General features: G+C 37.4%; 1 protein-coding gene across 1 annotated transcript in view; it reads right to left on the reverse strand.

Annotated features, from left to right (window-relative positions):
* LOC124722927 (ERI1 exoribonuclease 3-like) overlaps positions 1-5,754 on the reverse strand; it is a 104,323-nt gene extending 98,569 nt beyond the window's left edge. The window contains exons 1-2 of the mRNA XM_047248088.1: positions 5,544-5,754; positions 5,279-5,440 (exon numbers count right to left, since the gene is read on the reverse strand). Of these exons, the coding sequence (XP_047104044.1) occupies positions 5,279-5,407 (129 nt within the window). The 5' untranslated portion in view covers positions 5,408-5,440; positions 5,544-5,754. The remainder of the gene's footprint in view (positions 1-5,278; positions 5,441-5,543) is intronic.
* Between the last annotated feature and the right edge of the window lie 13,274 nt (positions 5,755-19,028).

Consider the following 19,028-nt stretch of genomic DNA (forward strand, 5'->3'; position numbering starts at 1 on the left):
TTTAGACATCTGTTTAAGGAGTTGGACACACTGACTGCTGCTTCTCAGTAGATTTATTTCCTCATTAACTTTGTTGTAAATAATCCACTGCACTTCAAAAGGAACAATGAAGTATATAATTACAATACCAGAAGGAAAAATGACATTCATTATGTCACATTAAGATTGTCTTTTGCACAAAAAGGGGCGCACAAAAATAAATAAATTATCCAGTGACATAAAATGTCTGACAGATAGCAAAGTAAAATTTAACAATAATCTGGAATGGTTTCTCCTTGACAACTCCTTATATTCCGTAGAAGGATTTCTATTATTGCCATGTGTAAAAGGTGGTGGATAGGAATCACTAACTCATATCTGTAGATTTTAAAAAAATTATAAATGTTCAGTATATAGCTTTATTTACAAATCAGTATGCAGTGTGAATGTAAAATGAGTTGTTCCACATCATTACTGTTTATCGTGCAAATGTTCCGTGTAACATGAAACTAACATGTATGTCTAGTGTCAATGAACCACTAAATAAGTACAGTATTAGGGTAGGAATCAGGTGATCCTAGTGACTGCACCTTCTGGAGGTAGTACATGCGTAGACTGTATTTCTAAATTGTCCCCCAAAGAGTTATGTGATCTGTGTATGTAGCAGCAGTCACATACTTGAGTTCACACACCATGCCTACACCTATCAACATACTACGAAAAAAAGAGACCCCATTCTGTTACTCAAAGGTGTGTGGCAGCGCTCATGTCAGTGAGCTCAATTAATTTTTAGTCCATGCTGTATCATGAACTTCACATGTAAACAACTGGTAAAGCACATTCAGAGCTCAGTGGCAGAACAAGTATTTCTTGAATAGACTATGTTGTGATGTATAAAATGATCAATGCACATGACTACTACATAATGGGTAAAAACGATGAGCGTTCTTAACAAAAAGTGCTTGCATAGGTTAACTATCTTCATCCAAAGTTTGTCAATAACATTGCAAAATAGCCTCTGTTACAATAACTAAAGCAGAAATTACTATCACTAGAAACATTATATGACCTACACAAGCTTTTTGATTGAGACACTCATTATAATCCTCATAAAAATGTAAAGAAATGTATTAATTCCCAATCACATAGCAATAGTCACTCTGAGTTTGAAATAATCAGACATACGAAATTTCATAAGCCATTAAAGAAGAAGCAAATTATACCCATTTTGCAGATGACAAGAGCATAGGAATATAATATCAGTACTGGAAGGACAGCTGGTAAAATATTTGGTTCAAGGAAAATGGAATTTCACTGAATTTTGCCCAGAATCACACAGAAGCTGTAATTATGTCACGGACTACAGATAAAAAAATCTCATTTTAATGAAAGTGGATTTCTCTTGCAAGCAGTTCAAAATGGAATATTTCAGTTAATAATACAATGAAGTTGAAATTCTGGTGGCAGTTGCTGAACTATTTATACTATGTGATCAAAAGTATCCAGGCACCTGGCTGAAAATTACTTACAAGTTCATGGCGCCCTCCTACGGTAATGCTGGAATTCACCCTTAGCCTTCATGACAGCTTCCACTCTCGCAGGCATACGTTCAATCAAGTGCTGGAAGGTTTCTTGGGGAATGGCAGCCCATTCTTCATGGAGTGCTGCACTGAGGAGAGGTATTGATGTCAGTCGGTGAAGTCTGGCATGAAGTCGGCATTCCAAAAAAACTCAAAGTTGTTCTATAGGATTCAGGTTAGGACACTGCAGGCCAGTCCATTACAGGGATGTTATTGTTGAGTAACTACTTCACCACGGGACATGCATTATGAACAGGTGCTTTATTGTGTTGAAAGATGCAATCACCATCCCAAATTGCTCTTCAACAGTGTGAAGCAAGAAGGTGCATAAAACATCAATGGAGGCCTGTGCTGTGATAGTGCCACTCAAAACAACAAGGGGTGCAAGCCCCCTCCGTGAAAACACGACCACACCATAACACCACTGCCTCTGAATTTTACTGTTGGCACTACACATGCTGGGAGATGACGTTCACTGGGCATTCGCCATACCTGCACCCTGCCATCGGATTGCCTCATTGTGTACTGGGATTTGTCACTCCATACAACTCTTTTTCCACTGTTCAATCGTCCAATGTTTATGCTCCTTACACCAAGCAAGGCATCTTTTGGCATTCACTGGCATGATGTGTGGCTTATGAGCAACCGCTCGACCACGAAATCCGTTTTCTCACCTCCCGCCTAACTGTCATAGTACTTGCAGTGTATCATGGTGCAGTTTGGAATTCCTGCATGATGGTCTGGATAGATGTCTGCCTATTACACATTACAACCCTCTTCAACTGTCGGTGGTCTCTTGTCAGTCAACAGATGCGGTCAGTCTGTACACTTTTGTGCTGTACGTGTCCCTTCACGTTTCCACTTCACTATCACATCAGAAACAGTGGATCTAGGGATGTTTAGGAGTGTGGAAATCTCACATACAGACGTATAAGACAAGTGACGCCCAATGACCAGAGCATGTTTGAAGTCCATGAGTTCCGTGCACCCCATTCTGCTCTTTCAAGATGTCTGATGACTAGTGAGGTCGCTGATATGGAGATATGGAGTAGCTGGCAGCACAATTCACCTAGTATGAAAAACGTATGTTTTTGGGGGTGTGCGGATACTTTTGATCACATAGTGTACGATACATCATTACTATTATGACAAGATAGTTGGTGTCTGCTCTTTCTGTGGTAGAATCTTTAGATCAGAAAAGATTTCTATTAACACACACACTATATATATATATATATATATATATATATATATATATAGTTGAGCCTCAATAATTTTTAATTGTTGAGCCTAATGAAATAGTTTGTGATAATGTAAACCAAAGATTGAGAGTGTTTCAAGTCTATCCAAGAGACATTTCCTCATCTAGTAGAAGCAAAATTGAAATTGTTGGATGTAGCATTTGAATTGTGATGTTTGATACCAACTTTGGACGGGAGGGTGGGTGCAGCTGAGACTGATACGGAGGCTGGGATATCACTTAAGGAGTTTATTACTAAGTTCTCAGGCATAAAAAGAACTAACATTGTATTACTGTTCAACTCAAAAATGCTGGGAAGTTCAAAAAGACTGACAGCAGTAACATACAGTGTACTGTGAGGGTGGATAGATTTTATATCCTTAACATATTAACATAGACATGGATGTAATTTGGTTCTAGGTATCCACATAGTTGTTTGTTTTGAAGCTGAACGTCAACTTGAACATTACAAAGAATTAATAATTGATACACATATCACTGATATAGAGATACATTACGTAAGTAGACTTACATTCCTGCTGTTATGCATACAACTGTTTATTGTTTTCTGTATCAAATATCACTGACAATGAGTTAGACACCCAAACACCAGTTTGTCTGTTAAACATTTTAAGCCCAGTTCATGGTGTTTAGGAGACATCCTATAACAAACATTTACAAGCTGTGGAGCACATAGCGGCTGACCCCGGCGGAGGTTCGAGTCCTCCCTCGGGCAGGAGTGTGTGTGTTTCTCCTTAGTATGATTTAGGTTAAGTAGTGTGTAAACTTAGGGACTGATGACCTTAGCAGTTAAGTCCCATAAGATTTCACACACATTTGAACATTTGGAGCACATAGCAGTCAAGACTATTAAAAGAGGGACTGTTTGAGGAAATTCAAGACTCACTTTTTGAACAGTTACCTTCATTTTTTCCTGAAAACTTGACATGTGTTAGTCAGAAACAATGTATGTGCTACAAGAAGACTTCGGAGCACAGTAAAGATGGGATCAGGGATGACTGAATGCCAGTACAATGAGAGACTACCGTTTCTCATTTTTCTGAGATGTAGAAAAGGATATTCCTAGGAATATACAGTTATATTAGATGCATTATGCAGAAGAGAGCTAAAGGAAATATTAGCCTATGGACACACAATTCCTACGTAATAAGTTGGCGTTTGAAGCTTATATTTAAATAAACCTTTGCTCAAGTTGAAGAATTAAATTATTCTTCACTCCAATTACACTTGTTCTGTTAATTTTCTAGTTCGTAACAAATCACAGTGTGACAAAACTGTATGTGATTAAAAAATTCTGCTGCACTTGTAATCAACACGATTGTCACCATATGTGATTTAGTAGGATGAAAAACAGTGTCTTTTTCATATTCATAAATTGCGAGAGCTTATTTAATGACTTTGGCTTCAAGTATCTTGATAGGGATTCTTAAGATTAATGTTTTTGGATATAATATAATTTATACTACTTAGTATTAAAATATTTTACAACTTCATGTAAGTGTTACTGTAATATACTTTTAAAAATGCAAATATCTGAAAACAATTTGTAATGTAATGTACTGTATCTTTATTGCCACTTAATGAGGGTATCATTTTCATCCATCTTCTAATAAGTGTACTTCTGTAGTTTCTGTCATTTTCTAGAAGATGGTCCAAGGCTAAATGTTGTAATGAGATGTTAAAATTGCAAAGTGGAACATCTCTTCTTCCCTCAACAACACATGAAGTAGACATATCAAGGCAGTGACTGGTTACTGATTATGCAGTATTGTTAAAGAAATAAAATGGAGAAACTGGAGACTGGCAGCTCTCAGAAAGCACCAACAAGACTGGCAAATTTGGTAACTGCTTACTATTAGTTCTTTCAGATCAAATGGCATCCCACTAAAATAGGATGCATTCCTGTATGGGCTATGGTGGTGGGTTGGAGTTACAGTACATCAGTTAGATGAATATTAACCTTCATCAAGACTAGTATTGGTATTTACAGTATGTTCTTAAGTGATGCTCGGTGCATTAAATATTACACAACTATTATGAAATCAAGAATTAGTCTGTTTTCAGAACCATAGGATACTGATTATCAGTGACACATCGATATTGTTGACTAACTTTCACGCAATCATTACCGACACCATTTTATGGGTTTGTTTATCCTACATGTGGGTGTTCCATAACAACTTAATCCTATAGAAGTCTCATTTCCTCTTGTAGCTGAAATCAATGACATTCGAAATTATTGGATCTCAGGGTGAAACACAATACAATTTTTTAATCAGGAATATTATACATTACTCCTATCTCCGTCCTGAAACGACAAACTATACGTTAAGTAATACGTAACTGTTTGCCGGTATATGTTCGAGCCGGTAAAATAGCGGGTAGAAAAATCGCACAATTTCAATATCCGTCGGTCTGTCCCTCCACGATCAACTAATAAAATTACCGAACTTCTTACCTGCGGTGAAATCTGCTCTGGATAATCACACGTAGCTTCAAAATCGAGCACAAACAAGTTTTCGTAAATCTGCGGTGAAGGGCGCAATGTTGTTTTTATAGTGTATCTCAGAGCCTTAGAAGACATCATCCGCTGCGTACTCCTTTCTTTTAAAGCATCTACCTTCACGTGATGAGACAAACACAACACCAATGGAATACAAAAGTTGACAATAACAACTAGTATCTTATTATTTGTGTTCAAATACACAGTAGTCCGCACTTACATCAAAGTTCTTCTAAGCGTCCAGTTCCGAAGACCTTACATTGTGTTGCGCCGCGCAACTAATTTTTCCATCCACCCATTCGAAGGCATAGCCCGTAAAGTCCCCTACGTTGGAAGGCTAGTAAGTGATTCCATATGTGGTACTTGATCGTCTACTGGTACGGTATTGAAGAGGACATCACCTGTGCGGGCGTAATCATGCAGATTTTAGCTCGAGAACATACAGAAATATTGGTGAAAAAAGGCTGTTCCACAAAAATTGGGTAAGAAAACAGATTTCTAGCAGAAATCAGTTGGGGGTGACAAAACCGCTTAAATAAGTGCTGTCGACAAAGGACAGGTGTCGTTTGAAAAGTAAATGACTGAGTAAAACTACTTCTGAATTCCTTTTTTTGCTACATTTATTTGCTCTAGAAGTCATATACACATATGTGAGACGACATGGCAGCTAGCGTTAAGTTACGAGTAACACCGAGATATAAAACTAGTTCTTTGGCGAAACGTCTGATGTTAATTTGAAACCCCACGATATTTCATCGTCGCATCTGACCGACATATTCGAGTATGACAAACACATTATTGAGCTATGTCTGCAGCCTCCCGTTTACAACATTAAAGTGTGAAACTCGCAGCCGTTAAGACACCAAATTCGGTGGCCGCTTGCGAGGAATTCCTGATCGGTAGCGTGTAGGACAGCTACCTCACCTGTCGAACGACGAGTCAAGGACCTCGACTCATGTACGCACAAAGGCTGTCGTTCCTTCTTCGCACTGCCGCCAAAAGGCCCAACGACGTCTTTCGGATGCTGCGTGCCGAAATACGGGTCCACACTGGCGTTGTCGCTGTTACCCAAATAACTGACCATCAAAGCGTCATCTCTTCGGTGACCAGTAGTTTCACTTTGTGGTCGTTGTGAATCTAGTAGTGTCAGCGCTGGATCCCATGCTGTAGTAAATTGGTGAACCTTATCTATATTTACAAGATTTGTTGAGACGCGAATTTCGACCGATTATTTAAATACGCTGTCTAAGTACGGAAAGTCGATGGGAGAATTTTAGTACTTTTGTAATCCATAGATTAGATTAGATTAACTTTTCCTTCCATAGAAGCAAATAATGACAATATTTTCGTGGATGTGGAACATGTCAGAAAGTATAACACAAAAAAACATTAAAAAAATTGATTATAATACTTACTACCCTGGTCATTTGTCAAGAGATTGTCAAAATATGTGAATACATTACAGTAAATGGAACTGCTAATATTTATAGAATTAAGATGCTGTCAGAATGAAACATTGATGTGCACTTTTAACAAATTTATCATACACAAAATACCTAATCCTGACTGTTGTGACCAAGTGCTGTCAAAATTGAAATCTAAAAGAGATTTTTACTAGCCTATTATATCCAATCGTATGATTTATCATATGCTTGCTCTTCTCAGGCATATTTGTTTTCAGAAGTTCTTTGTCAACAGCTGAAATATTTCTTTTATGTTTCATTGTTAGTTTGAAATTCCATTGTTGAAACTATCTGTAGGAATGGAGATCAGGATCGTTTATATCCTGGTGGAAAGCATTTGTTCTAGTGCTATTGACTCTGCTGCTTCTCGTTGTGGACAGGCGGTAAGTAACGATAAAATTATGATGTGCAGGTTCATAATTTATATTATTATAGATGACTAATCTGAATACTTAAATGCAATATATAAGCACAAATCGGAAAATAGTACTTTATTTGCTTTGTCGTCGTACTGGCTTATATCTTTATGTATGAAATATCATACGGTGTGCAGTAAGGGGTCATTTTCTCGCAGTTGATCCGATTTATTTCAGATATAATTTGGAAAAGGAGAGGGACTTGGAAGAGGTTCTAAATATCATTTTCTCGACAGAAAAAGATCATGAAACTTTGTATGACGTATTTCATACATGTAGAATCTTGAATTTGTACTTGTTCCACCAAATGATGGTGAGGACACCCATAAATATGATGCAGGCTGTTCCGCCACTGTTGTTGGTTTAGAGGAGAAGGCTCTGGGACAAACTGCAGGGATAACATCAGTAAGCACTGACGGCCTTGTTGAAAATGTTACATCTTTACCCACTTAAAAGGAAAATCCCTGCTGTTCCAAATCATGGTCGGGGTCCTGAGTTAGGAGAAAAAGATACTGGATAGAGGAAAGACTACACTCTTCACAAACATTTGAGGTATCTTGTGATCCTACACCTGATATAATAGAACATCTCCACACATCAAACTCGACCCCCAATAGATATTTTTCGTAAAATTTTTGATGCTGATTTAGTTGAGGTTGTGACAAGGAAGACAGTAAAATATGCTGCTCAAAAGGGACACAACATACAAACAAGTCATGATGATATCTACAAATACATCGCTATTTTGCTGTTATCTGAATATTATAAGGTCATGCACAGACATATGTACTAGGAGACCAGACCTGACACAAACAATGACATTTCTTCGAATTCCTTCTCCAGAAATACTTTTGACAAAATTCATAGATTCTTCCATGTCAATGATAATGACAGCATTGGAAAATAAGATAAAGCTTATAAGGTTCGGCGATTAATTTCACATCTAAATAAGAAATTTCAAGACATTATACCCCCTCTAGGGTCAAACGTCTCCTTGGATGAGGCCATGGAGCCTTATGATGGCCGCCACTTTGTGAAAGGGCTTATAAGAGGCAAGCCAATTCACAATGGTTTCAGATGGTGGTGTTTAGCTACATCCAATGGATATCTCATCAAATTTCAGCCATATGTTGGAGCAAGTCAAAGAGATCCCCATAAGACACTGGTACATTCTGTAGTTGAGAAGCTCTGTGTGGACTACATCCCTTAGAACATCACACTGTACATTGATAATTACTTTAAATCTTTTCCCCTTCTTTAATCTCTTACTTCAAATGGAAGCAAATGCATAGGAACCCTGAGAAATGACCACTTGGAGAAGACACCCATGCCCCAGATGTAAAGAAGGCACCACGAGGTACTACTTATGCATTATGTGGTACAGAGAATTCTATCACACTTGTGAGATGGAACAACAATAGTCAAGTGACTCTGGGGAGAAATGTATTGGATGAAGGTGTATTAGGTGAAAGTAAATTCTTGAAGTGGAATAGAGAATCAAGAAAGAAGGTTTCTATACCATAACCTTCCCTTGTATGGGAATATAATGGCCACATGGGAGGGGTAGATCTTTTCAACAATCATTCGGATAAGATCAAAGAAATGGTACTGGTCACTGATCAGGTTCTGCCTAAATGGTGCTGTTGTGAATATGTGGATCCTATACCAGCAGCTAAATAACAATGTAAGCTTACTGGAATTTACCAGACGTATTATACTTTCAGTTCTGACTTCACCCAACACTGAAAAGCCAAGAGTTGTGAGGCCAAGATTTCTGTCGCAGCAGCAAGAAGACATAAGATTCGATAATGCTTGGCACATGACTGATGAGCAGAGCATGCAAAGAAGACGTGGACAGTGTGGTATATGCACTAAATTTCCCAGTATAAAATGCAATGTGAGACTCCATCCAAAGGGATGTTTCATTTTGTATCACTGGTGGTAATAAGACTAAGTTGTCTAATAAACTATTATTTTTGTCATTTGTCCTTTATTATTACAATGTTTTACGTTATTCATGAAATGCAGTACAGTTATTTTGTTGATTATAGTAAATGAATTTGCCATGCATACTTAATGTATAAATAAATAATGTATCCTTCAAATATAAATAAAATGAACATTACAATACCTGTAAATTATTATCGTACCTTTTCTTCATTTATTCGTGTAATAAATGATAATCACAAAAAGTTCAACATATCACTTGTGATAAAATTGTGTGAGGAATTCTACCCCTTACTGCCCATCGTATGATGTATCATACAGCAATAACTTTACCCCTTACTGCCCATTGTACGATATATCATACATTAAAAAATTATGAATTTGAGGCTACCATCGTAAATTAACGTTCATAATGTGATTATTAACTCATGTGGGTGGTGGATCTGAAATTTAATTTAAAAAAAATTAATTCTTGGTTAAGCTAGTCTAACAGCCCCTGTCAAGATATTCATCTATAGAGTATAAGGAGTTGCCCTTCAAAAAGTCTTTCAGACTCTGTTTAAACTGTGCTTTATCTGAAACCAAGTTGTTAATTATTGCTGGTAATTTATTGAAAATGTGTGTTCCTGAATATTGGAATCCTTTTTGGACCAAGGTAAGTGATATTACATCTTCAGGTAGATTGTTCTTATTCCTAGTATTGATACTATGCATTGAGCTATGGTGTGGAAATAGGGATATATTATTTGCAACAAATTTGATTAAGGAATAAATATACTGAGAAGCGGTGGCTAGAATACAAAGTTCCTTCAACAGGTTTCTACATGATGTTCTTCAATTTATGCCACAAATGATTTTTATTACACGCGTTTGCATGCTAAAAACCTTTACTCAGCTTGATGAGTTACCTCAGATGATCCTGCATGACATAATAGAATGAAAGTAAGCAAAATACGCAAGTTTTTTATATTTATATCTCCTACATCTGATATCATTCTCAATGCAAATATAGATTTGTTTAGGCACTTCAGCAATTGTATTGTATGCTCTTCCAAACAGAATTTATTACCGAGTTGTAATCCCAGAAATTTGACACTGTCAACCTCTTTGATCTGCATGTCTTCATATGTTATACACATGCTGGAAGGAAATCTCTTACAGGTTCTGAACTGCATATAGTGGGTCTTTTCAAAGTTTAATGGCAGCGAATTGGCTTTAAACTATTTATTAATGCCAGTGGAAATTGGTTAGCAGCTATTTCTAAATCTGTACATGACTTGCTACTTATTGCAATGTTTGTACCATTTGCAAACAAAGCAGATTTAGCATCTGGCCATGTAACATACGAGAGGTCATTAATGTACACAAGGAAAAGCAATGTACCGAAGATGGAATCTTGAGAAACACCAGATGTAATTAATTCCCAATCGGCTGAACACTGATTGCTTACTGCACAGGTACTTCGCAACAACACCCTTTGTTCCCTGTTAGATAGATAAGACTCAGGCCATTTTGCAGCACTGCCAGTGACACCATAATATTCTAATTTACTTAAGAGAATTCTGCGATTCATACAGTCAAACGCTTTTGACAGGTCACAGAAAATGCCAGTAGCCTCTAATTTATAATCTAATGGATTAAGTACTTTCTCAATGTAAGTGTAAATAGCTTTCTCTGTATTAGAACCCTTAAGAAACCCAAATTGTGAATTGGAAAATACATCATTTGCAGTCAAAGACGTTTTAACACAATCTTTTCAAAAATTGTTGAGAAAGCCAACAAAAGTGAAATTGGTCGATAGTTTGATGGTATCTCTTTATCCCCCTTCTTGTACAGAGGCTTAACTTCAGCATATTTTCGCCAGTCTGGAAATGTTCCACTGCTAAGAGATTGATTACACAAATAACTTAACATACAACTCAATTTGCATGAGCACTCTTTGATTAACTTTGTTGATATGTTATCATACCCAGTATATTTTAAGGATTTTATGATGGATATTACTTCTTTATGGGGCATGAGTCTCATTTCCATTTTACTGAAGTTATTTTTAAAGACTGGTTTCAGATACACCATTGTGCTGTTCAACGAAGCTGTCAGCAACAGTAATGAAGTACTTGTTTAAGAGGTTTGCAACACTAGATACCCTCGTTACCAGAGTCTCATTCATTTTTAAAACTATCTGTCCCTCTTCCTTTTTGGCCCTACCTGACTCTGTCATCACTGTATCCCATACAGTTTATTTGTTGCCTGGTATAATTACCTTTTTCTCATAATAAAGCTGCTTCGGTTTCTGAATTACTTGCTTCAGCATTTTGCCCTGTACTGAGACAATGGTCGGCCATTGCAGACTTCTCTCGATGGTTCAGGCAAGTGCATCATTGATGTGCGATGCATCCGTCTTCCAAGGCGGAACAAGTTTGTCTTCGCTATTGGTCACTGAATTTGGACCCTACACATCTGCACAGTTCCCACTTCAATTGGCTTAAATAGGATGCTACAGCAACATAATACCAGGGCAACTAACAACAGTAAATACTCCTTATTATCACTGTTGTGTGGTAACTGCATTCCTAAAAGCACAAGTACTAAAGATGTATCTGAAATTCTGCTCTTTGTGTACAATCTTCAGAATGGAAAGCGAAAAGAATACTCAAGTTACATTTACGTTACGTTAGTCATATTACATGTATCCAATTGAGTGTGTTCTCTGAGATGTAGAAAAAATTCAAAGATGTACATTCAAATTAATTTAAGTGCAATGCAACAAAAAACTTTACATTACTGTGTATCATATTCACCTGTTTTCTAAGTTTGCAACAGTGTCTACTAGTTAGGCGAAAAATATGAACGCAATATCGCTGTGAAAAGGGATAATGAAATGAAATACTACTGCCATGTCTCACCACACCGCCATTGATTTTAAAAGTAATATAGTTCTGAAAATCAATATGATGTGAACAACATTCCACCCAAATGTAAGTTCTCGGAAATATCACTCTGCCTTCCCTGCAAAGGAATTATTAAAACTATTAGTGAATTATAATTTTGCTTTTCTGATATCCTAAGCTAAGAAGCATATTTCACATTAATTTTACAATTTACACTATACCTTTACCAACTGAAGCTTTTTCAACTATATCAGGCAAATCGCATTAGAAGCTGTTCTATAAGTTATTTACAATTAACCTGAATTATCCAGGAGCATTTGTCATGCAAGAGAAACCTAACATAAAATAAATCAATTACACAAATGTGAAACACAAGACAAATTCAAAACCATTACTTTATTTTCCCCATCTTCCCAAATCAATTCGCAGACACTAGTATTTTTCCCACTCTACAGCACTTGAAGTGCACTCTAACTGTTCTTCTATCGTCAATGTCAATATTCGATGGAGTATGGACAGTTTGATAAGACCAGGTTTCCATTCCTTCAGCTTTAAGGCACACTGAAAGAAAAATGGGTGGAAGGAAAGTGTCTGCCATTCGTACCTAGCCACCTCCAGCCGCTTCTTTTCCTTTTGCCTACTGAGCCCCCGTCCACACACCTCTCTACTTTGTCTTTCTTAAGTGAAATCTTCTTTCTCTTTAAGAGAGGTATTCCTTACACGGAAGTATTGCCATAATTCTAGCAATATTTTATGGAATTCTAGAATGCATAAATTTTAATTTAGTTATCGTTTAAAATTTTTGGTTCAATCATCGTTTCAGTGGGTATCACACCTTCTAGTTTACAACATTTAACTTTAAGATAATTACACCCCTCATTCCTAAACAATGACCTCTAATTTCAGGGAGCTCTTTCATACATTTATATCCCAAGGAACTCTTTTATACATGTCCAATGATCTTTAAAAATCAAACATACCTTCAAACAGGTGTACTCTAGTTTCACTTTGACAAAAGCCATAATCCTTTGTTCTCATCACCTTAATCTTTATTGCTATTTGCTTCTTTCTATCCTACACCGTTACTCATGGCAGCTGAGTCCCTCATTTAATGTAAATTTATTCTATTTACTATTGGTAAGGTTATTAAACGAAAATAACATCACTACATTAAAGAAATATTTTATTACAAAGTGTACTTCTACCTGTACCTCATAAGAAATGCCACTGCACTGCAGTTGCATTCCAGAACATTTAACTGGCTGATGACCACTTGTTAGGGCCACCTTGTAACTTCAGTGTGCGATTCTTAAAGCTGTCCTCCACCGAGAATGTTTATTTGAAGGACTAAGTATTCTATATACCACTGTTGTTAGGTTTCTGCAGTCCTTTCTATAACACTTATTTGCTCATTCTGTTACTATACATTACCTATAATTTCAGCCATTTGCATAAGAGTTTATTAAACTTGCTTGGCTGAAGTGTTGATTGTGAAACAATCACACACCTTCACACATGATTCGTGTCTTCAGCCACATAGTTCTTTGTCAAATTCATAGCAGACCCCTATACATTGCTGACTTACCATACTTTCATGTACAAGTTATTCCCATTTGCAAAGTTCTTATTACCTAGTACAACAATGTCCCATTCTGACTTTGTGAATTACAGATCTTTAAGACCTTCATTTTTCTGCACCAATTTATTTTATTTTAAAAAGTTCAGTAAATCCTTTCCTTTTCTTGTCACATTTTGCAGGACACTGCCAACTTTTATTTCCTTTCTCTTCATAAATCCTAGGGGCAGCTTGTTACTAAAGGCCATAAGGCCCAGTCCCACCAGAAATTTTGTGTTATAATATTATCTGTGTTTTTTTTCCAGTATTATATCAAAGAGTTTGAGCATGACATGATTTTGGTGTAGTATCAGTGACAGATGCCAGAGATAATCACGTACAGTTTCCACTGTTCTGCTGCAGAGAAATGATACTCTGAGTTGTCAGTAGCCAGGCCAGGTGTCGCTGTTACTTCTCTCACACTCTACCAGTCAGCGTATCCTTCCACATTGATGAACCTGTTTTCCTTTCCCCATCCAATGCCGAGGGCCAGCATCTGATGGCCTGTACTCTCTCCACACTCGCAGATCCGGAGGCTGCAGTCATAGTTCTGTCACCAGGCTGTTTCCTTTTTCCTGTCTTGTCCCTCGCCTTAGTATAGCTTTGAACCACCTAGCACAGGCCTGCCAGATGGACCAGTTCATGCATACCCCAATTTTCCCGCATCCTTTCCACCTGTCTGTTGGTCTATACAATATATGGGGCTAGTTACATTGGGTCCATATGCCATAGTCCGAATTTTCACTTGTGTCACTTTACGCATCAATGCGTAGTTGCTGTCACATGCCTTACTGCATACCGATCCCCCCCCCCTCCTGCATTGCCATTCATCAACGTGAAACCCATCTGTTAGTAGTGTCCCATATTCTGGAAATGAGTAGTTGGAACTCGAGTATTCTTAGTGATTTTAAATGAATCAGGTAGACTGTTTACTAAAAAATGCCCTTTAAATATTAAGTATGGAAGAGAAGCTATAAATCAAGCAGTTAGGTGCATATTAACCAATGACAGTTTTACATACATAACACATACAAAATAAAAAAGAAGTTGTTGATTTCACTTGTGTGTATACTCTGTTATCAACTACAGTATTTCGTGGATTAGACACATATTTATAACTTTATATCTACCATATATGCTATTTTTGTAGTGTTTTTAAGCAGTATGATACAAATGAAGAAAATTATATAGGAAACAATTCAAATTATTTCCGTTATAAAGTCTCTTGACTCTTTATCTGGACCCCACTAACGAAAATGAGCACCATCCACCACTGAAAATCCTCACATTAGCGGAAACAGCTCCAAAACAAATCTTCTTAAGTACAACATTATGGTGAACCCAAACGGTACAGATATAACTTGACAGACAGCAAACTATATAGAACTAGGAAGACATCAGAAGCAGGAGACAAAAAATTGTTCTACGCAGGTTGGGTGGATACTGTCACCCTTTCGTGAAGCTTCTGAAACACTGAGGCCCATTATAGCATGTAATTAATGTATCCAAAATGTTTAATTGACTTTGGGTACACTAATAGGTTTTTGAGGAGAAATTTCCCCTAAAAATAGCCCATGATAAGCCATATGATTACTTACACTTACTTGATTTGCTGTTCTCTCAGCCAAACCTATGCAAATTAATCATGCTTGTCTCTTGTTCTTTGTCAAGTTTTTCAGGGTAATGGCCTTCTGAGGTTCCCAAAGTCTGGTCTTTATGTCTTACAAAAGGTATTACAAGATGCAATTTACCCACATTTAACTTGAACTAGAAGGCATCAAAATAAAATTCACAGAAAAAATAATTAAGAAAATCAACACCCACAGTCATATCAACAGTAAGATAAGGAATAATTGAGGACTGGTGTCAATCTCAGTTTTATTTGATTTCAAAGGCACCTGCACCTTTTGCTATTTTTTTTATACCTGACCAGCTGCTCCAAAAATTTTATAACTAGACATGAGCATTCTGACCATTCATTTTTACTAAAAGCATCAAAATAAACTTGCACCACAACAGGTATCTCTGAATTCCTGTCTGTTAAGAGTTTGGAATCAGTACCATCTACTAGTGCACATAATAGGACTGACACTTTTTATTGTTGGCATAGGATCATCTTCTTAGCAGAGGTAAATTGCTTAAGCAGCGTTTTGTGTAGCAACAGATCAGGCAGGCACTGTGCCTCACACCATGCTTTGCATGCATCTAAAGGAAATGTAGCATCATCACATCATCATCAAGTCTTAAGGGCAGTTTGCATTCGCATTTCCCCTCATATATTAATCTATATTTGCTCTCTCTTTCATTATGAGGCACTTCTCTGCATTTCAATTGTTATGCCTTCTTGAGTTCCGAACTATGCCCCACTAGCACTTTCTTGACAACATATTGTTTTGTATTACTTTTCAGATAGCATAGATCCCATATTTGAATTATAAACATTCTGCCACTCATTTTTGTCCTCCTGTGGTTTATTACCATTCATTAAATAACGCTGAAATACGGAAAATATCATCCACTTTCATTTCATCAAAATGTCATTGTTGTTAGCACTGCAGGGGATCACTCTGCACCTGCCTGCAAATGTCAAGGTTAAAGATGGCATAATCATTTTGCCCTTTCTCTTTCATTCTCTTTAAAAAATTTCCACCGATCTTTTACATTTAAAATAATCCTTGGAATCTCATAATTTACTGTCTCCTGTCCATCTCATACTGAGACGTTGTTTAGTGTGATGGCCCCTGGGGAGATGATTCTCTTCATACCCAGGTGTCACATCATGTTGCCATTACATTGGATTCAACCTGAGTTTGGCAGCCAGCTTTGGATGGACATTATGTTAACTGGCTGGCTACCATCTTGCCTTTGTTGAAAGTTCTTATTTGCATCATAATATGTGAGCAAATATTCTATCCATCCCAAGAATCTCACATAATTGTTGTAATTATCTTTGGATGATGCAGTTAATTCTTGACATATGTAAAAAGACAACATTCTTTCAATACTGGCAGCAAATACCTCAGTGTCCATGCCCAAATCAGTTTGTTTAAGCAGCATCCATCACCAGGTATAAATATTTTTTTAAATTTTGTCACACTTGGACTGGTATTGTTCACGATTTCAAAAATCAGCGAATAATTTTCACTGAACTTCAGCAGAGTGATATACAGGCTGAAATTTTTGATGAAATTGTTTAAGATCAGTGCAAGCATGCGAAATCTCGTTAACCCCCCCCCCCCCCCCCCAAACTGCAGCTCCTTTCAGATGTCCAACAACAAAATAAATCTGCTGCAGCACTGATCATGCTATCTGTAACACACTTGTAAACTCTTGTATAAATATATTTGGATGCTTTGTCCCTACCAGATCAAAGTAACTGAACTTATGAGATCTTATAGATACAGTTTCTGCTGAGGCAACTGGCGAATGCTGTACCATTTGTTGTGACAATTGTTGTTGAATTTCCAAGTCATTTTTGACCAGTTTCTCATCCAAAACTGTATTACATGTTAGCTTAATCAGTTTCTCATCCAAAACTGTATTACATGCTACCTGTAGACTTTGGAAATACAGATGCACTTTCTGCTCAACATCGTGTGTATGATTTGTCTCCAGTACAAGGTTACTCAAATTGGTGTGCTGCTCTTGCATGTTATTATGTTAGCACATAATCTAGATAACTCTTTACATACAGCTTCCTTGTGCGTTGCATGCTTTCTCTCTGTATGTTCAGTGAAAGTGTGATAAGCATTTGCATTGGGTTCCACATTTGTTCTTGAATTTATCTTGGATTCTTGTGCACACATTTAACAAAACCTGCACACTGAATTAAATTCAGAACGACATTAGGAATACTAACTTTAAATCTGGAATTTGGATGTTCATCCAGTTGTACTTTCTAATTGTCAAACTGTGTTCCAATGAAAGTTCCTGACAGATTATGTGTTTTCCAGTGTCTTGTTTCATTTCCAATTTCAAATTAGAGATTTCTGTTGAAACATATGTTTGTACATTATTAATTTCAGTTTTTATATTTACATTCTCACTTTCGATTTCTGATCTCAAACAACTGAGTGTTTCTATAAAGAAAATATTAAAACATTTTGCCCACGTGTTTTCACATACGAATACAGTTTCTCCTATATGTATTCAGACATTATGCAAGTGTCGTCATTACCATTAGGTAATGAATCACTCACATTCAGTGCAACCAGTACAGTTTTAAATTGATGTACTGATCACACACCTGACTATTCTTCAGCAGCTTTTTCACATTCCTGATATGTGTGGAATACACATCAAGACTGAAAATGTCAGTGTTACTGAAGTCAACTTTAATTCTACCATAATGAGTAAAATCTTCAGTGTGTCAATGTGACATTGAAATTACTTGTCCCCTAACCTCAGCCACTTTGGTCCCAGAACTTTGCAAGAGTGGTTGGTAGGTGGTTAGTGTTTTAAACGTCCCATCGACAATGGGGTCATTAGAGATGGAGTGCAAGCTCGGGTTAGGGAAGGACGGGGAAGGAAATCGTCCGTGCCCTTTCAAAGGAACGAAACGATTTAGGGAGATCACGGAAAACCTTAATCAGGATGGCTGGGGACGGGATTGAACCGCAAGAGTGTCTAACAATTGCAAAAACACCTTTTTACTAAGCTTATGCGAAGCAATTCGACTTGATGAGTGGCTGGTGATGGAGTGAAGTTTTTTAGCCTGTGACCCTTTGTGTAGCCCCCCCCCCCCCCCAGTGGCCATCCACATAGCTTACAAAAGACAGCCCCCACTCTGTCCCAGCTGACTGCCTTCTACCTGCATTCTGTCCCTGTCATCTGCCTTCTCCATGTGGTGTTGAAGGATTGTAAAACTCTCAGTGCTACCTTAAGGGGCCAATCTACCACCTGACTGCGCAGTTCTCAGTGCTTTCTTTAAATTTCCCTATTATGCAGAGAATGCTTTGAAAATTCTTTTTCTTCAGTGCTTCCTACTGCAGCATTAATCACATTTTCCTGACTTTGCAACAGTTCCTAGCAGTTAGGTGAAAAGTAAAAACACAACGTTGCTTTGAAAAAGGTCTCTCTCTGGTGGTGAATAATCAATCCACAGGCACACACAATCCACTCGCACCTATCAATTTGATTCAGCTATTTGGCGAGTCCAGCAACACTGTAGGCTGTAAAGCTCACCTACTTCATTTTTAATGCACAAGCTCTGATGTTGCCCTCCTTCTAGTGGCAGTTCCGTACACTTTGAACGAAAGGACAGGCTAGGGAACAGGCTGGTTGGCCAACAAATAAATACCAAACTCTTATGGGCAAAAACAGATTATATTGTTGATGCCCTGTGTTCTCCAATTAAGTTGAAGTATCGTACTC

Source organism: Schistocerca piceifrons, chromosome X, assembly GCF_021461385.2.
Source record: "Schistocerca piceifrons isolate TAMUIC-IGC-003096 chromosome X, iqSchPice1.1, whole genome shotgun sequence".
In the NCBI taxonomy this organism is placed as follows: domain Eukaryota; kingdom Metazoa; phylum Arthropoda; class Insecta; order Orthoptera; family Acrididae; genus Schistocerca; species Schistocerca piceifrons.